This window comes from Mustela lutreola, chromosome 6 (genome assembly GCF_030435805.1).
Source record: "Mustela lutreola isolate mMusLut2 chromosome 6, mMusLut2.pri, whole genome shotgun sequence".
NCBI lineage: Eukaryota > Metazoa > Chordata > Mammalia > Carnivora > Mustelidae > Mustela > Mustela lutreola.
Genome location: NC_081295.1, coordinates 77370380 through 77391738, shown reverse-complemented (window position 1 = coordinate 77391738; position 21359 = coordinate 77370380). Strand labels below are relative to the sequence as shown.

At 35.9% G+C, this 21359-nt stretch overlaps 1 protein-coding gene across 13 annotated transcripts in view; it reads right to left on the bottom strand.

Moving 5' to 3' along the window:
- Positions 1-21359, bottom strand: part of TRDN (triadin) — a 390017-nt gene that overhangs the window by 312587 nt on the left and 56071 nt on the right. For all 13 annotated transcript variants that reach the window (XR_009354661.1, XR_009354662.1, XM_059177681.1 and 10 more), the window contains exons 3-4: positions 3502-3666; positions 2395-2427 (exon numbers count right to left, since the gene is read on the bottom strand). Coding sequence is in view for 11 of the 13 variants with exons in the window: in XM_059177681.1 (XP_059033664.1) it covers positions 2395-2427; positions 3502-3666 (198 nt within the window). In the remaining 2 variants the exon portion in view is untranslated. The remainder of the gene's footprint in view (positions 1-2394; positions 2428-3501; positions 3667-21359) is intronic.

Below are 21359 nucleotides of genomic sequence, written 5' to 3'. Positions count from 1 at the left end.
GCTGAGCAGAGAGCCTGATGCGGGGCTCCATCCCAGGACCCTAAGATCATGACCTGAGCCAAAGGCAGAGGCTTAACCCACTGAGCCACCCAGGCCTCCCAAGCACAAATTTTAAATATGAAAATGTTTTTAAAAATCCATCATAAAATGGGGATAAGCTCATAGCATCTCTTCTCTAACAATACTTAAAATCCACTTTTAAACATAGAATATAATTAGAAATGTTCTGCAAAATATTACATACTGCTTTAAAATTCTCATTGCCTCTATGACACTACAACATAAAAGCTTATAAGTAAAAAAAATAGTAATTATAATGAAATATATTTCCTTCACTCCACTTCAACCAATGTTCATTATTGCATAGCTTCTATGCCCAAGATAGGATATATAAGATGTTTCCTTAGATGTCTATTTTCTCACGCAACTTTGTGAGTAATATTATTTAAAAAATATATTTGAATGATCTTAAATCAATTCTTTTAGTAATCCTTCAAGACATTAGTGTACTTAGTTTTATTTTATTTTAAAGATTTTTTTTTTTTTTGACAGACAGAGATCACAGTAGGCAGAAAGGCAGCAGAGAGAGGGGGGGGGAAGCAGGCTCCCTGCTGAGCAGAGAGCCCAATGGGGGGCTCAATCCCAGGACTCTGGGATCATGACCTGAGCCAAAGGCAGAGGCTTTATTTAACCCACTGAGCCACTCAGGCACCCCAGTGTACATGGTTTTAAATACATATATCATTTAGATTGTTTTAACTAATGAACATTACTGACATCTTTTTCAAAAATATCCCTAACAACTATTTAATAGTTTTTCTGTTGGTTTTATAAAACAAGGTAATAATTTAGAGAATAATAATCAGCTTTGTGTGGATCTGCACTTTATGTTAATCATTACATGAAACAATTTTGAAGTAATCCCATAGGGAAATTCAAATCAAAAGGAAAGAACAGATTCTTTACTGAATTCTAGGTAGTGATTTATGGAGAATATGATCTTATGATATTCCTATAGAATTCACTTTATAAGTAAAAAAAAATTTGCTTTTCTCTCTTCCATTTCCAATTGGAATACACAGTATACATAGACTGTTGTTTCCTGATAATGACTAGTAACTCATCAGCTTAAACTTTTACTATGTTCTAGGCACTATCCACTGGATGTCATCTGTTATACTATTTCTAACCTCAAGAAGTTTATCCTAAACCTGGATTTGATGGCAGAATTACAGCTTGAGTTCTCATCCTGGATTTGTGATCAAGAAACCTGTCTTCTCCTCTTGATAACTTCCTAAATACTTTCATTTCCGACTTTCCCACATTTGGGCTTCACTAGTTTAGCTCTCATTTGTTGGACAAGTTACAAATTCAAATTTTCCAAATTAACACACACTAAGTGGATTTTGCCCCAGATAATGAGATAATCATCATCTGCTCAGACAAGGCTGTAGCTCCCAATTTAGATCCCACTGTTTGCATCTACAGTAGGTCTAAGCAGATAGCAACAGAAGCCAGCAAATTCTCCCCTGGAGTAAACGCTCCCAAAAGCCCGCTGTTGAACATGTGCAGCAGTAACTAAAACATCACAACTGTATCAAGTCTGGCTATGTGCGGGCTGTATCTCTGTGACAGCAACTATACTCAGGAATGGTATCCCTTCTCCTTATTGTCCCTTCTAGACAATTCTTACTCTTTCTTATAAAAATAATTGCCCCTGTGAGGCTCTTGCTCCACAGCTATACACCTTTTTTCTCGTCATATTGCTTCCATCTTTTGGATTTGTGATCATCCCAGTCACTTACGGAGGATCCTAGCAAATATGTTTCCACAAGAAATCTGTCTCTTCCACATCCAAGTACACCCAGGTAACTTTATTCCTTTGGGATGATACATGATACATACTGATGGGAGAGGTCTTTGCCTCCAGGATTGTTCTTTTCCATACGTTTCAAACACCCTGTCCCCTACTTATCACCTAAAGATGAAGAATATAAATAGTGAAAACAAAATAAGGAGGAAAAGAATAAAAATTTAAAATCAATACATCTGGCCATAGTGAGAATAAAAATCAGGGGCATCATCACCTTCTGGACCATTTCTGAGGCTACAGAATTCACTCTTCATTCCTGCAATTCCAAGTCACATGACTCTGTGTGTAGATAGATTTGCCATCTACTAAAGAGGGCATCAATTAAATAATCAACTGAAAAAGAGTGCGGTCAGTCTCATTGGAAAGAATCAACTATTTCTTTACCTAACTATAAATCTTAATTTAGTCATTAAACAAAACTGTACATTAAAAATAAATTAAGGCTACAAGTCATGTAAAATATATTTGAATCATGCTGAAGATCAATATTACCACATTTTTTAAAGGTGAAAACGACCAACCTTTTTGTTTCAAGGGAGGCTCCTCTATTTCTCCTAAACCAAGACAAAAACAGTAAATTAGAAACACTTTTAGCATTGAATAATACTGCCTCTCTCTTTTCCCATTTTCTTTTGTTCATTAGAAAAGCCATCTATTAGTTTTGACATTAGTAGTTCTTATATTACTTTGCCTCCCAAATTCCAGTTTTTAAGTATAAACGTTGTTTATGTACATTTATGTGAGATAGTTTTGCTTTTATGAGTTCAATAAAATCATGGCAGCAATCCAAATTATACATTATAGTTCGTATATCATGTTCATTTCAGTTCTCTATTGTTCATCTTGACCTCTCACTGGGGCCAAACAAATACAAATTCAGACAAAGTCAGAGAAAGGGCTGTAATAACAGCTTTCCTGGTAGTCATGACTGAATACATGATTTCTGATGACTAAGGCTGACCCTCAAAAATGTCATGTAAAAGATAGAATCATAAGGCTTTGTTCTTTGTTTTTTTCTATCCATTCAATAGTAGTTTACGTATGGTTGGGGTTTATTTCCTTTTGTTTACTAATATATATGAGAGAGTACATAGGTTAGTTGCATAATTATTGTGATGTTTATAATGTCCCTCCATTCCACACCTCCATTTGGTTCAATAAGTTTACTTTTGATTATGATTTTAGTAGAATTGCTTTCTATTTGATCATGAATATGACTTACATGTAGAGAACACATGCCTATCAATTATCGCTCTTATTTCAGTCTTCCTAAAGATAAACATGAGAAATAGCTACTATTTTCTCCCCAAAGAAGCATATAGATGTGAGGTTCTATTGTAAGTTTGACCCTTTATAGTAAGACCCTTTCTACTATAATGCTACCCAAATGGTAGTATTTAAATCTGATATCTTTGCCATAATGACAGATAAGCTGTAAAATGAAAGCCAAATAGAGGCCTATTTACTGAGTTTGACAGTCAGTCAATAATGCAGTTAGACCTCAGAATCGTATGCATTTTGGTTTAGCCTGACCCAAGCACTCATTTGTGTTTAAACTTCAGCAAACCACTATCATGCCTATCTAATCTTGTTTTGAGAAGTTAGGTGGGTCTCTATGCTCTCTGTACCTTTATCAGCGTCCTCATCCCCATCATCATCATCTTCTTCATCACCCTCAGACGAGATGATGTCAGACAACAAAGAAAAGAAGCCATAGACCCAGTCCGTGGTTTCTTCCACAGCATCGTGCACAAGTTTTAGAGGATCTGAGCCAATCTTGGAAAGAGAGCTCGCTAAAAGTAATTCAAAACAAGAGAAAAATTTTACAATCATTCCCCCCCAAAACTAAGAAGAGCCATTTATCCTGACTTGTGCCTTTGACACAAAATATGTCAATTTTATAAATGTAAATGTCTCTTGGCTACAATTTTTTGGGGTGCTCAGAAACAGAAACTATATTTTGTCATAGTATGCATGTGTATTCAATTAAAAAGGAAAGCTATATTTATAGTACAAAACACTATGGGGTTACCAAGAAAGAAATTGTTCTGGAGAAGTTTATAATCTAAATAAGAGTTTAATACAGGGCAAAATTAGGAATGGAATGAAATAGTGTACATCGATGTTATTCAAATTGCAATATACACCCTATGTTACGATGCTCAGGAACACAAGATATCGTTGTTGGCCCATCTTATACTGGAAAGTGTCATGAAGAAGATAGCTCTGTAAATTTTTTAGGCAAAAAATAAGTTCCAAGTATGTGTTAAGTAGCTGTTGACTAAAATAAGACTAATAGGCCCATTTATTATATCTTGTTGTGTATCAGTAAAAATCTGGAATTGTCAAGGTAGTATTTATATCAGGTTCCAGCTAGATTCACTTTGTTTCTTCTTTTCAGGCATCCCAGTACCTGAAAATTAAAAATTTATAAATTTCTAGAAACATTAGTATGTAGAATTAGGAAAAACTGAAGTCTATAAATCTTCCATTTTTTTTGATATCCTGAGAAATAGAAACTATTTGGGAACTGAAAGATTAAAAAATAAAAATGCAAGCAAATAGACGTAATAGGTATTTCTAAAATGTTGTCCTTCTTACTTTAATTACATGAAAATTACTGAGGGGAGAGAGATAGCCTTTAATATCTGATTGAAGAGGTGCTGTATCTAAAAATATGGTATAAATTGCAACTGATTTTTCATCAATCTAAATTAAATTTTAGATTTATGTTTTCCTTAATTTTAGAAATATTTTTAGTTTTTCAGGGATTTTGCTCCCTCTGATATCTTAAAAGAATAGAATTATATCAACATATGATATTATTTAAAGGTTAAAGATTCTAAAATTAGGCTTTTTTTCTGAAGGAGATAGGAAGTCGCTGGAAGGTTAAAGCAAAAAATGAAGTGATTTGATTCATGTAACTTCATTCTCTGTGTTGAGGATTGAAAGAATGCCAGGTTGGAAACTGGGAGATCAGTAAGAGCCAAATGAAAAAAGCAAGGGGAAAGATGATGGTGATTTCTATCAGGATGATAGTGTGTATGTGTGTGTGTGTGTGTGTGTGTGTGTGTGAGAGAGAGAGAGAGAGAGAGAGAGAGAGAGAGAGATGTGGTCATTTTCTGAATGCATTTAAAAGATACAGCTAATCAGATAAGCTTATAGTTTGGCTCCTGGATGTGAGAGAAAGAGAGGGGTACAGGATAACTTCAAGGTTTTTGGCATGAAAAACTGGCACAAGGGAAATGCCTTTTGTTGAAATGGGGAGGTCTGGAGAGAAACAGGGTTTTTTAGGGGTCTCATATAAGTACAAGAATTTTAGACATATCAAACTTGAGTCACCTATTAGACATCTTTGTGGAGATATAGACTTCGTACACCCCAATATGACCTACAGAAGAGAAGTCTTAACCGAAGGTAGAAACATAGGAGTTTAGTAGAGGATAGAAGGTATCCAAAATCATGATACTGAATGATATCACCAAGGAAGTGGACCCAGGAGCACATGAACATTTAGAGTACAGAGAGATCAGTCAGAGGAATGAACCAGCAATTAATTATGACAAGGAGAGATGGAAAGACAGAGACAGAGGTATATACACACATTCAGGGAGGGAAAAGCATAAAAAAAAAGAATGTGATGTCTTAGATGTCAAATGAGGAAATTGTCTTGAGGATGTGTATAGAGTTCAACTGGCAAATGCTGCTGACAGGTCAAGTAAGATGAAGACTGAGCAATAGACCTTTAGATTTAATATAAGGATGTCACTGGTGACCTTCAAAGGGCTATTTCAGTGGAATACATTCAAGACCAAATCAGAAGAATTAAGAGGTGGTAAGTACATTTTACTATAAAGTAAATGACAGACTTTGGGCAATGTTTGGAGAACATTAGAGTCATTGTAAGTTCTCCATTGTTTAACATTGTTAAAATGGAAAGAATATTCCATTTTACACTGATGAGTAAGATCCTACAGAAAGGGGAAAAGTGTGCGCTCACTTAGACAGCACATATACTAAAAAGGGGGAAAGTGATATGAGAGAAAGGATTTCTGGGGAAATTTTAACTTTTATGTCCTATTTCAGGGGATTCACACCCTATCCAAGGATGCCAAGTTACAAAATGTTGGTTTCAGGAAAATTTATCTCCATGATTCAGTGACAATATAACTTTACTCTTTGGACCTTATTTTACTGCATTCTGGAGAGTTTCATTTGAGCAAGATATGGTAGTCTGAATGATGAGATTAAACCTTAGAGAACAGAAATGGAATGGAATTTTATAATTGCAATTGAAAAATTTTAAAGAACTGTATGTAAGGAACTGGATTGTAATGGCACCAATAAATGTATTTTTTAGCACTAGTATATTTTATATCTAATGGAAGAATACGGCAAATGGGATTTTTATGATCTGAATAGATTGAGACCATTTCCCCATTTCCCTTTTTTTTCTAAATGTTCACTGAGGAACTTAACAATAAAATTCAACAAAATAGATATCGGTTTAATTATCCTTATGCTTAAATGCACTGTATATACACTCTGCAGACATGTATATTGCCTGGCTCTAAAATAGTCAAGCCAGGATGTTTTCATAAAGTCAGTTTTGCTGGTTTGAGAGCAGCCTCTGATTTTTAGTTGTGTGGACAACAACATTAAAAACATCGATATAGACGTACATATAGATAATAGATACAGATTATAGGTGTATATTAAATAAGACAGTAGTCCTCAAGTTAATTCTAACTCTGTGTCTTGGATATCACATCCAAATTATATCAATGGGAATAACACTAAACCATGCAACTAAACCTTTTATTGATGAGGAGTTTTGTTTTGTTTTGTTTTGTTTTGTTTTAAGATTTTTTATTTTTATTTTTTTTTTTATTTGACAGACAGAGATCACAAGTAGACAGAGAGACAGGCAGAGAGAGAGAGGAGGAAGCAGGCTCCTCGCTGAGCAGAGAGCCCAATGCGGGGCTCGATCCTATGACCCTGAGATCATGACCCAAGCCAAAGGCAGAGGCTTTAACTCACTGAGCCACCCAGGCACCCCAATGAGGAGTTTATTTTTTTAATTGTATTTTCTTACCTCTCATGTTTCCATGAGTTAAATTAAGTATATTACATTGAGGATCATCATCATAATAATAGTAGCTAACATAGAGAGTGTGTATTACCTGCCAGATACTACTCTTAGAACTTTATTTATGTTAATCCACATTTCCCTTTCAGTAGCCCAACAAGGGAGCTATATTATTTTATCTCTCTTTCAAATATAAGAAAACTGAGGTTTTGCTATATTGTTATCAACAAAAAAACCAAAGATGTGAATTCAAAATTGGTTCTAGAGTCAGATAGTCAATGAGAGATTCTGGCAGGGGTTTTCTTGATGTTAAAAGGGGAAACAAGGACTTTGTTGCATGGGAACATAAAGCCTAGAGCTGTTGTAGCCACCTTATAACCATAAAGACAGCCGCTGATAGTGAATCAGAGGAAGACAAAGGTTTAAAATGAAAGAATTTGAGTCCATATGACATTGCTGATGCACTGAATTGTCCAATCTTGGAATAATCGCCCTACCTCTAGAACTTCTGTTATGTGAGATAAGAAATGTTTCTCAGTGTTCAAGTCACTTTTAATTGTATCTTATATTTCTTACAGAAAAATATACCACCAGATGCGGGGGAAACTGCTCTAGGCTCCTTATGATCAAAAATTGGATTCTTGGCACTGATAAAAGAGTGCCAAGAAAGGCAAGAGAGGCAAGGAAAAGTTTAAAGTTAAATACAGTTTTTATTGGTCCTCTGTCTTTGAAGCCAAACTATAGAGATACTTAAGTTTCTAAATGGGAACATACATGGGATATTAACATTAGTCATTTTCTCTGCTTTCCTCCTAAAGAACCAAGTCCATGTTTTCACCATTATCCTTAACCATTGGTCTTACATTCTTTAAGGTATATTAGACTCGTCTTTACCTTTCAAACCCTGATAAACTTCAGCAAATAAAAGTTATAAGCTTGGGTTCTGAGCTCAGACTGACAGCATTCAACTTCAGGCCCCCTACCGCATGCCATGCCAGGGCATATTGGAGGCAGAAACAGAAGGAAAAATAGTAACAATAATCCTGTCTTTATTTAAAATCTTGATATTTTGTTCATTGCAGACTTTTGCATTAATTTTGAAATTTTAAATATTTCATTAAAGAATCATGCATCTTAGTTACTGAGTTTTTCTAAGTCCTTACATTTTGCACCCAACGTGAGGTCGTCACTCACTTCACTCTAGTCCTAGTCCTCCACCCATGGATAGCTGTATGTTGCTGAGAGGATCAGCTTTTTCCATGTCTATTAAATTCATTGATGCTGTTCCTTTTCCAAAGTCACTCTTCTACAGTCGCCCCTTCACGCCTGTTATCTTTATATTCAGCCTGCTTACAGTCCATATACCCAGTTCTGGCAAACAGTATTATACAGTGGGAAAAAATGATTTTTTCTGTGCTTCAGTTTACTGAACTGCAAAAGGACAGTAAGAGTAATAATACTAACAAGATTGTTGTGATTATTATATGAGATAATACATTCAAAGCACACAGTATGGTGCTTGGTTACTAATAAATGTCAATGTGGAGAAACAAGCAAGATTGTCTTTGAATCTTGAATGAGCCAGAGGTTTTATTTTGTTTTTTTTTTTTTATTATTATTCTGTCTGTCTGTCTTTCTTTCTTTCTTTCTTTCTTTCTTTCTTTCTTTCTTTCTTTCTTTCTTTTTCTTTTTTCAGTTTTCTAGCTGGGGCAGAAGCTTTCCCTCCCCTTAGCAACAAGCTCTGTGTATGACCTCAGCTTCAACTCAAGTCTCCGCATACTGCACCACTCTCATTTCCATATCCCTCTACATCTCTGGGTCCTAAATTCCCACTGCAGAATTACCCTCTCAACTATAGATTGCCTCATGCATATCTTATCAGAGGAAAGAACATCTCAGAGGTGGGGTAGATTTGCTCATCTGCATTTGTCGAAGCCACTCCAAAGGATGGTGATTGAATAGGAATCCTAGGCATCTTCTGACCCTTTTGCCCAGGAGTCCCTGCCTGCACCAGATGGTATTTACTGAACTTGACTCAAACTCCTGGTATATAAACTCCTTGGGGTAAAGCACCTAAGGCAGAGTAAAGGAAATAGTAAATGTTATCAATTCAGCTCTTAGAGCCATTTAACTCAAACATTATGGTGGTGCTCCATGAATATAGACTGTTACAAATATTGTTTTGTGATCATTAGGACTCATGAAAGAACTAGTGACTGCCCCTTACCTCCCAGGAAATATTCACATTTAAATATTTGGATTTAAACTGAGGTAAGAACTTCTCCAAGTGTCACAAATGTTACCCCAATTAGAAAAAATTCAATTTGTATGTATGTTGATATGTGTACTTTGAACGTAGGAGCACCCAAATGAAATTGACTAGGAAATAGAGAGATTCTTCTCTCAAGACAATTATTCAGGACTTACTATGTACAATATCCTATCCTGATATAAACAACTTCGTGCTGCCATTTACGGGCTTGCTATACAGGTGTTTCTAATTTTGATATGTGAAGAAAACTGTCTGAAAATATATAGTGTCAATTTTCCAGACCTAAAAAAAATTCCAATTTTAAGTGACTGGTTTCTCCATTCTTACTATAGATAAGTGCTGGAATACTCTTGCTTCTGTTAGTGAAAATTTGACCAAGTAAATAAAAATATTAGCACACCATGCATCATTTAATATGCTCTGAGCATATGACAATTCTTGCTTGAAGTACTGTGAAAATTACTCGGTCTTTGTTCAGGGTAAACAGAATTCTCTAGAACTTAACCAGTGCCAAACAGAGCTTCAGATGTATTTCTCATTCCCATGCTACCCCTAAGCATGGGAAGAAGGGAACATAAGTAGGTAAAACAAGTAAAAAGATAAAAAGATATAAATGTTGTGTTAGTATATGCAGAAAGCAATGGTTGTCTCCTCTGTGTTCTTAGGTTTCTTATAATCAGAAATGCAACTGAGAGAATGAAAATTCTTATTAAACATTTTAGATTTGAGGTTTGACATAATTTATAATAGTCAACAATTTCCTAAAGATGTAAGGTTAAAATCCTGATTTAATTTAGCTTATTTTTAACCAGAACACATTTGCAATGGAAAGCACTCAAAATGAACTTAATAGCCCTCTGAGTCTTCAGGCCCCAGAGTTTCCAGCATTGACAATGCTAAGTGCGGATACTTAAGAAGTAACAAACAAGAATACATGCTTTTATATCCACTTCTTAAGGTCAGTGTCCTTATCAAAGGGATATTTACTCAAGACATTGTGCTTTAAAGCATTTTAGATCAGTCTTAAGTAACTTTCAAACAATTTCTCATGGGTTAGACCATTTAGCTTAAAGTTGGTTGAACTCAATGATGTCAGAACTGCCATCTTTAATTTTTATCATCACAAGAGAAGGGCTTTCAATTTCTTATACTCCCTTATATGCCTTTTTTCTCCCATGAATTTATGGTTTTCTTATTCTCTAGTTCACTTAAAATTGAAAGTAAAGCCAACATGTGAAAAATATAACACATAAAAGAAAGTCAAGAATTCAGGAAATGTTTGAAACAGCACATGTATTCCTCCATAGTTAATCTCTAAGGTGTATTTATATGCTGCCAATGGAAGTTTGTAAAAGACACACTAACTTGAATTCCAAATCTTCCCATTATTTTCTATTGTAAATTCCTGGAGGATAGCTATATTTTTGTAAGATTCCTTCAGTTCTGAGACACTTGATATTTTGTTGTACCAGAATAATAATAATCTGTAAAAACTAACATAGCTTTTGCTTTTTTTCTTTAAGAGAGAGAATGGGTTGGGGGTGGTGCGGGGAGGCAGACAGAGGGATTGAGAGTCTGAAGCAGGCTCCCCACTGAGCAAGGAGCCCTATGCTGGGCTCAATTCCACGGACCTGAAATGATGACCTGACCCAAAATAAAAAGCCCATGGCTCAATCAACTAAGCCACTGATATGCATTGCTAACACAGCTTTTTTAAAGACAGCTTTTCCACCCAAGAAATATTTTAAGAAGAGCTCATTTCTTAATATCCTCTCTTTAAATCCAAGTATAGTATTTCCATTGTTAAGTGTTTACCATCTGCTCAGGTCATGATCCCAGGTCCTGGGATCGAGCCCCGCATTAGGCTCCTTGTTCAGTGGGGAGCCTGCTTCTCCCTCTCCCTCTTCCTGCCGATCCCCCTGCTTATGCTCTTTTGCTCTTTCTCTGTCAAATAAATAAATAAAATACTAAAAAATTTAAAAATTAAAAAAATGATTTTCACCGAAGAGTTCATTGGAGTGGAATTGCCTAACTAATAAGGATTTGGGAAGAATAAAAGTGAAATATTAAAATGGAGAGGTAGAGGCCAATGAACATTAAATTCAGCTGCTATAGTATAGGCTTGGCATTGGATACTTCTGTTGCAGTATATAATAATTTCAAGGATCTCTGCATAGACAAAAATGTGGAATTCAAGGTATGTTGAAAATTTTCTTGAAAATTGAATATGTAGGTTAAAATAATTTTTTGGATTTATTTAATTAAAACTTCATGATTTAAACAAGAAATTGTAAATATTAAGTCAACTCATTTGAGACTGGATAGTCAAGTTATGAAGTAACATGATATTTCTATAGAGCATCTTTCAGATGCTTCTATAAAGAAAATAATATGATGAAAACTCATTTTGTTCTATTTAAATGTGTGCTTTCACAAATGAGTGATAACTATGTTATTGCCATATTCAATAATATATATTTTAAAACTAGGATGTTTAAAAAGTTGTATATAAGCACCTGTCTTGAATTTCATAAATGATGCATCCTCAAAGCCAGTTTTCTCTGAGTAACTTTCCTCCAATTGGCTCTTTAACATACAGATGATTTACAGAGGTTGAAATTCCCTTGAACTTGTTATCCTTACTCCCAATGAACAGTCCTCAGAATGGTGAAATGGAAACTTGGATTCATGAAATTCCCTGGTACTTCCTTTTTTAAAAAACATATATATTTTATTTATTTATTTGAGAGAGAGAGAGAGAGAGCTCACAAGCAAGGGGGAAGGGCAGAGGAAGAGGGACAAGTAGACTCCCTGCTGAGCAGGGAGGTGGGTGCTGGGCTCAATTCCAGGACCCTGGGGTCATACCCTGAGTCAAAGGCAGGTGCTTAACTGGCTGAGCCACCCAGGTGCCCCTTCCCTTGGTACTTCTAATATTAACCACACTATGAGACATCTTTACTTATGCAGGTGGAGTTAGGTTCTGAAGGCAGAAGAAGAGCCCCTTGGGTGAAAATATGGACATAAAGTAGATGGAGCAATCTGGAGTCTGGGAGGGAAGGGATGAGATTCATGAGAACAAACTGGAAATTGCATCAGTCTTAGGACCTCCAAAACTCCCTCTCCAAAGAGAAGAAGATATCAACCTTGTCATGCTAAAAATGCACATATGCCAGAATGAAGAAGCTGAAGAAGGATTTGTTAGGAGCTGGAGCTGCTGCAGGAGCAGCCGCTGTCCCATGCAGGGAAGGTGAGCCAAGAGATCAGGACAACACGCATACTCATATTTAAAGGACAACATTTAAAAATTTTAATAGGGGAATAATAATAAAAAGATTTGCAATTTTCATTCTGGCCTCAGAATGAAAAGGAGACAGAGACAAGATTATAGGCAAAAAGAAAACACATGGCTGATACAACAATCTTGAGGAAAACAAGGCAGGAGTTCTAGAAATAGGCACAGAATGCAGAACAGAACCAACAGATGTTTAAAAGTTAAATGAGTGATTTTTGACCACTGAGTGTTTATGGATAGTGGGGGAAGAGGAAAGCTTACAAAGAGTCCCATGTTTCTGACTTAAAATCCTGGAAAATGAACTGGACTTCAAATCTAGGAGGCAGGCTTGGAAAGAAATACAACTACCTCCAGCAGGAATCTTGAGTTTACTGCTTCAACTTGATGACCTCATGCAATTAGAAAAATTGGAGAGACACTGAGGTTAAGGATGAGGAAAATAAAAATGCTTTTGAGATTCTTTTTTCCTTCAAAATAAAAAGTTTTACTGACTCTCATGGTGGGTAGAATGTATTTTCTTTAAAACATACCTTATATGCTTCGATTGTTTAGAACTGTGTCACTGCTTTTATCCTCTAAACCTTACTATCTTGCAATTTTAGAAGATTGATCCTATTATTAAATTGAGAGCCATATATTAAAGATAAGTAGACTAAATATGATGACAGCTTGCATGTCACTTGTTTGGGTAATGCAAAGTCATTGCAACTGAAGCAATGGGACAAGGTGGTAATGTCTGATGGGGGCAAGAAACAAATAGTGCCAAAGAAGAGAGTTACAAAAGTCATAAGAAGATAAGGTTTTAATAAGGACGTAGCTGTCAGTAGCTCTAATGCTAAAGGTTTAACTAAGATGAAGATGTAAAGTGTGCAAGTTGTTCACACTTAAGTTCACAATTTGTTGATTTGTTCAATGTGTTCATTAAGAAGTCAAGTGTGTATTTAAGACATTTTAGCAGAGTGATAGAATAGTTTCAGATCATCTCTTAACAGAGGGGTTTGGCTAGAGAGAGAGGAAAAAAAAAAGAGGACAGTAGCTAAATAGAGATATAGGGAAGTAAGGAAATTTAGAGAATTTAGAAAAGTTTAAGAAGTTTAGAAAACCCATAAACACTCGTGGTAAAGGAGGGAATAGACGAGGAGGTTTTGAAGATACAGGAAGGAGATGGCATTTACATCTAGCAATATTTAAATGTACAAACATTGAAAAAGTACCTTTGAGGTTCTTCCCTTCTATACACACCCAGATGCACATATTCCTTCAAAAGTAATGAGCCCATTTGAAAAGTCAGATATTCCTGGGGTGGCTCAGCGGGTTGGGTGCCTGACTCTTGGTTTTGGCTTCAGTCAAGATTTCACGGGTTTTGAGATTGAGCCCCGGAGTCTGCTTGAAGATTCTCTCCCTCTATCTCCCCTCCCCTTTCTGCTCTTTCTCTCTCTCTCCTCAAATAAATAAATACATCATTTAAAAAAAAAAAAAGCCAAATCTTCCTGAAGCAATAACTCCTAATTTGAAATAATTAAACAAGGAAGTCATTAGACTGAAATGGTTCTAATGCTTTAGCAACCAACATGAGCAAACCCAAACCTAAGACAGTAAATGCCTCAAGGTTAAGAAACCAAAACCCAAGGACAGCCAATCACAGTCAACCAGCCTTTACCAAATAAGGCAAAGGCTTAGCTACAGTCCATCAAATAACTGCCTTACTTTGCTTCCACTTCTTTTCTGTGAAGGTATTCTAACTCCTATAGGCAGAGCTTTCATAACCACATTCTGTTTGGTGCTGTCTGGTTCCACTTAATTTTTCTTCAAAATTGTAACATGTTGAATATGCCCCAGTTTATCTTTTAACATCCTAGATAAATATATTTTCCCAAACCACTGTCATTTTCTCTCTGAATCTTCTTTTCTCTTCCTCTCTATCTGGCTATCATTTCTCTCTCTGCTCTTTCAGATCTCTGGAGACTACTAGTATGATATTACAATAATCAGGCCCTCTCTCTTTTTTAGTGATAACCATGTAAGAAATAAAATAAAATAAAGGGCAGACACAAAGCTTTTGAAGTACATCAGACTCTAAAAGATAAAACTCATGTGATTTACCATTTTGAAAAAATAAAATACTTGCAGATGTTACATATTTAGATGCTTTTACACCAAAGAAAAACTAGGATCCTGATTTAAAAGCCCTTTTGGTGAGCTAATTGTTTTATTGACTGCACAAGGAAATGACTGTCACTTTTCTAATCTACATTTGAATAGTCACTGTAGCTCCAATCCTTGCCATTCAAAATCTGAGGCATGGGTATTTTCCTTCTGCTTTTTAACATTTTCTCAATTCAAATTTTCCCATACTCATCTTTACTTATAACAGATTTCAGTATTTTAGAAATGTACATTTGTATGGGACCCTAATGAAATTAAAGACAAGCAACTTTAGTTAAAATTACGTGACTATTTCAATATTTAATAGTTTCATGGCAATGTTTCTAAGTCATTCTTTGCTGTTCTTCAACTGTAACTTTTTGAGGCAATGAGGAGTGCTACAGAATGCAAATAGATGTGCACTTCACCTCTCTTTCCCAATATGACCCCAATCAACCAATTTTTTGCTGGCCAAATTCTGTTGCAAATATTTAAGCCTGGAATATTTCCAGCCTACTGGAGCTAGACCCATGTCAAATAAAGGGCATTTTATATTCTGAAACAAAATTACAAACAACTGCTGACTCTTTTACCCATGTCAAGTATCTAAATAAAATGAGTAAATCTTACTATACTTTCATTAATGAGCCTAGTGTAAATGCTATTATATTAATTGAAAAACTAGTTTGCTTTCCCCTTTAAAAAAAAAAAATGAAACTTAAAAATGAACACAGTTTCAATATAATATTATCAAGTAATAGAAAAGCAAGTTTTCTGTAGATTTACAGATTTCCAGAAATTGTTTCTAAGCTAACATACAATGGAATTAATTTTCTGGTAGCATAAGAATAGTCAAGATATCACAGTACTCCAGTTGGATGGTTTGCTTGGATCGTTATATTACAAACAACAGAACAGTGGAGAAGGGACATATTAGATTTGGGTTAGCATATCTGGACTAATTATTTAATAAACATGCATTTGGTGAGTCAAAGTTTAGTTTTGAAAACTCTTGACTGTGTTATACAGTCTCTTTAGCTCTTCTATTGCTCAGTATTAGCTGAGGAAATGATTTTGAAGTTCTTTTTACCACATTAAAATGTAGTATGTAGCGCCATGAACTATGTGCTTACTATATCATATAAGAGTAACAAACCCTTTCAGAATGGCTGGAACATTGCCTCAATGTTAAAATAAAATAGAATACTTTAATCATTGGGTTTCTTTGTTGTAATTGCTAGACTTTATGTATATTCACATGATATTTAAAAATTGGAAATCAAGTAGTCAATTCATCTTTTTGAAACATGCCTATTCATCTTCCTGAAATATTGAAATATGCTTAAGGTCATGAAGAACCAATTAAAATAGTACTAACTACAATTTATTTAATAATGACCATATGCCATTCAAAATTCCAAGTGTTTTGTATGTATTAACTTATTCAAGGTTCATAGGGCCATATGAAACAGGTATTATTATTACCTAGAGAGAATGAAGGAATTTCCCCAAGATTACACAGCAACTGATCGATAAAGCCAGGATTCTAACCCCAAATTCTAGCCTCAGAGCTTGCTTTCATTTGCTTTGGTTCTGGTCTTGAAGTCCATGTGTTCTTTTGTTTATTACTGTTTTGTGTCTTTGCTTATTTGTTTTTTTCTTTTTTTCTTTGTTTGCTCGCCAGCCAGATATGCTTAGCAAATAACTTCTGTTTAGATCATACAAATTTTATTGAACAATATGTGTCAGGTGGTAAACAGAGCAGCAGGATTATTAAAATGAATAAGGCAATTCTTTCCTTTGAGATGCTTAAAGTCCAATCAATGAAACAGACATTTTAAAAAGTATTTTAAATGTGAATACTAATATTATCAGTATCATCATAAACTAATATTTTACAAAGAAATGCTATGCTCATTACTCAGCATTCAGAGTGTAAAAAATGCTATCACCCTTTCCTTATTTATTTCCTTATTTATTCATTCATTCTTTCACCTAAACATTCATCCAAATGTTTGTTGAACTCATAGGTTATGCTAAACGATTTTAAGCACTTGAAAAATCAAGTAAATGAAATAAAGCCATTTCCTTACAAACCTAACAAATCAGTGGAGAAGAGAATTTTAAATAAATAATCACACCCTGGGGCGCCTGGGTGGCTCAGTCAGTTAAGCCTCCAACAGTTCATTTTGGCTTGGGCATGATCTCATGGTTGTGGGAGACAACCTCACCTCAGGCCCTGTGCTCAATGCACAGTCTGCTTGTCTCTGCTCCTCTCCCTGCTCTCTATCTTTCTCTATCTCTAAAATAAAGAAGTAAAATATTTTAAAAAATAATCACACCAGTTAAACATGTAAAACTTGTAAATATATACTTTGAGTAAAGAGTAAATAATATAATGAGGAAGTACGACAAAGTGACTTGATTTACACTGAACATTCAGGCAAGGTTTCCCCTCAGGAAGTGAATTTAAGCATAGCACTGAAAGATGTATAATGACTGATCCATCAAAAATTTGGGTGTTAACAGATGGTATGATTTATAATTGTACCCATCTATACGGATAAATTTATAAATGCACCATAAGGCCTCATTTGGTAAGGTTCAAATGAGTGGTATAGAGCACTGGTATCCAACTTCGAGGTTTTTTGACCTTGTAATTCACCACCAGCAAAAACCGGGAACCCAACATCAAACTGCCAACTTTTTATTTTATAGAAGAATGTCATTTAAAAACAGTGGCAGAAAAAAAAAAAAAACAGTGGCAGAAATAATATCTGTAATTATCAGCCTTTCCTAAGAGAATTTTAAGACTGAAAAATGTAGGCACCATAAAATTAAGACTACTTCTTTAAAATAAATAACTTTTTATTTATCTTTTTTGCTCATTTCATGAAGAAGCAACAAATTTCAATTAGGATCTGGAAATCACTGGACTAAAGAAACTTCTGCTTCTTTGATGTGTTTATAAACAGACTGGATTTGGATAATGAAATGTGTCCTTTTAGATGTAGGAACCAAGAGGACCAAACAGGCCTGGGACATTGAAAAGTAGGATTTGAGATAAGACTTGAATCAGAATAAGAATCACACAAAATGTCAACTGTACTTGAAAACTCAGTGCACATGAGAACTGATAAAGCCTAAAATGTTTCATTTAGTGTCTCGGTCTTCCAAGTCTCCTAAAATGTGATAACATATTCATATACAGACAGTCACGCAGACATCTCTCTCTACACACACACACACACACACACACACACACACACACACACACAAATATACATATATACATAACCATTAAATGTTAAATATATACATTCTGATTGGCTTTGGGTCTTCCCTGAATCATTTTACTCCTCTAGACTCACAGCCTGACAAACAGTGCACCTGCTTAACTGGGCTAAGTGCCAGAAAAAAAAAAAAAATCAGGGAAATTAATTTCCAAGAGCAGTAGATAAATGGCACACCTCATTAGAAAATCTATTTAAAAGGCACATCAGGAGATGTCTGCAAGACTTTCATAAGAAATTGATGCTTCCTACCATCATGTCCTTGCTGGCTTTCTTCTCACATTACTGATCTTCCTTCCTGGTAATAAGATTCAAATTCAAGTAATGCTTAATGAGTGCCTCCTATGTGCCAGGCACGTATGTTTTACATAGATTATCTTATCTATTTCTTACAAAATTGTTTTGAAATAAGTATGTGGAACGCATGCAAAAATTACCAAATGTGCTTCTTTGAGACCTCCTGGTATAGCCATATAATGATTTTTTCTTTCTTATGGATAAAGAAGCTAATAAATAATGACCCTTGTTCCTAGGCAAGAAAAGCCAAGAGTTGGGGCACCTGGGTGGCTCAGTGGATTAAGCCTTTGCCTTTGGCTTGGGTCATGATCTCAGGGTCCTGGGATTGAGCCCTGCATGGGGATCTCTGTTCAGCAGGAAGCCTGCTTTGCCTTCTCTCTCTCTGCCTGCCTCTCCGCCTACTTGTGATATCTGCCTGTCAAATACATATAAAAAATGTTAAAAAAAAAAAAAAAAAAAAAAAAAAAGGAAAGAAAAGCCAAGAGTTACTACAACTTATTTCTGTACCTTCTGACCTAGAGGAAAATCATTAATCTCTACTAGTGTCTGAGTTTGTAGTGATCTCTTTAGAAATTCTATTTTTTTTTGCATTTATTTAAAAGAAGAAAAAGTCATCTCTTTATAAATAAGACAAACAAGTTTGTAAAGAATTTCAACCAAAGTCTACACATTCTGATCCTGTAAGAGTTATTAAATCATCAGGGCACCACTCCGTTTTCTGAAAGAGCTTCCTGGCTGAGTCTGCAAAAGCTTGGGGGCAAAGCCTCCAGCAGGCTTTATGATCCTCTGGCCTCAGTTAATTAAAAAAAAAAAATTAAAAATTACCCTGCATTAATCACTTCACCATCACCACCACCCCAACTTGACCTTTCTGAAGACTTTCATCTTCCAGGAAAAAAGTACAGGCAAGATGGATAATATCTGGGTGGTCAGAATCTTGGTTTTTGCTTATTGTCCTGAGGGAAGTATTAACAGCTCTCATTCTCACTCTCACAAGTGTCCTGTTTTAGATAAGTCATCTACTGTCATCCTGTGTGGTGGCTTTGTATGCTCTTAAATCACTAAACTGTAACTACATTTCCCAGAATTCCCTTATGTGTAAGGTCTGGGTAACAGTTGGGCACCAGAGAAATTTTCATGAGCTTTAGAAAGCCAAACAGAAGGATTAGCCTTTATTTATTCTCTGAAGGTTGATGTAGGGCAGGTGCTGTTGCCACTCACGCACATTATCACCCATATGCTGGCTGACCTTGACAGGTGGCAGCAGCCGGCCGCATGTTCTCCCGTTCCCACTAGACTGCCTCCTTCAGCATCTCCAAATCCTGGCCAGGTGCTTGTGCTGTTCCGTGGTGGGAGGCACCAATTTATCTTGAGCTCATCTCATCCACATCATTGTAATTTGAGGTGGTGAGAGTCTGTCCTTGACAATTCCAGTTTATCCTTAGTCTCCCCTGTTCTATTTCCATCTGCCCTTTTCAATGATGGGGTTCAGGACATGCTTCCCCAAATAAGGCACCTTGACATATATTGAATGTTTTCAGCTGGAAGAATTTGAGAAATGACATATGCAGGAAGGACTTTCTGACATTCCCCTGAAGCGGGTCGTAAAACTCTCGTGAGGAAGGTGTCCTCCCTAAACCCAAAGGAAAGGAATACCATTTCCAGGATGCCCAGAGGAATCTGAATGAACAGCCCTTGCTGTTTCCCTCAATTTATGACACTTAGCTCCTACTCTTTCTGTCCTGTCACACTCCACCCGCCCCCTTTCCCCTTTTCATTAAACCTAGCATAAAAATGCTTGGGCTTAACTGCTTCTTAAGATCTTCCTTTCTTTATGAAGGCTCCTGTGTCTCATAAAACTTACATTAAATAAATCTGAATGCTTTTCTCTTGTTAATTTATCTTTTGTTAGAAGGGTCTTGACCAACATTTTAGAAAAGTAGAGAAAAAAATGTATTTTTCCTCTCCTATACCAACTTCCAGTTTACTGACCCATGACCTAGTGCCAGAAACACTTCAATAGCCCTACCTAGACTGCTAATCAGCTCCCATGGATGCATAAGCCATACATTAAATCTTGTATTTTTTATCACTCATCGTGACTCTACTCTACTCTGCTCCTAGTGATCAAATTCTGACAGATACACCATATTATTTTTGGATAGTGTTTGAACTTTATTTTTAGGAAGAAATGAAAGGTAGGTGGAATCTCTTTTCTAGTATCTGGTTTTGGTATTTCTTTTTGTTTGCTTGTTTGTTGATGTCCTAAAATTTGTCTCATTTGATAGGAAGCAGCAAAGTCACAAGTTTTGGTGACCAGAAAGCAAGGTGCTATTCCCATTTGACAGGCAAGGACACCAAATTCCTAGTCATGTTACCTAGCTCATGTTATAAAGTTGTAGAGTGAACTCATGTCTCTTGAAAGAAGCACATAAAAGCCAATGCTACGTATGCCTCACAGGTAGATTATTTGGGTACATCAATTCAAATTCAGAAAATTAGGAAGTGTGAAGGTTGCCTAGAAGAGAATCATTCTTTCCAATCCAGTATAGTATTTACTTACAAAAATAGAATTTCATTTCTCTATGAACAACTCCTTAATGCCTTAAAAGTGTTTAGATGTTGTGAAAAGAAGGGCCATCTGTACCCCCAATGTTTATAGCAGCAATGGCCACGGTCACCAAACTGTGGAAAGAACCAAGATGCCCTTCAACAGACGAATGGATAAGGAAGATGTGGTCCATATACGCTATGGAGTATTATACCTCCATCAGAAAGGATGAATACCCAACTTTTGTAGCAACATGGAGGGACTGGAAGAGATTATGCTGAGTGAAATCAGTCAAGCAAAGAGTCAATTATCATATGGTTTCACTTATTTGTGGAGCATAACAAATATCATGGAGGACAAGGGGTGTTAGAGGGGAAAAGGGAGTTGGGGTAAACTGGAAGGGGATGTGAATCATGAGAGACTATGGACTCTGAAAAACAATCTTAGGGGTTTGAAGTGGTGGGGAGGGTGGGAGGTTGGGGTACCAGGTGGTGGGTATTATAGAGGGCATGGATTGCATGGAGCACTGGGTGTGGTGAAAAAATAA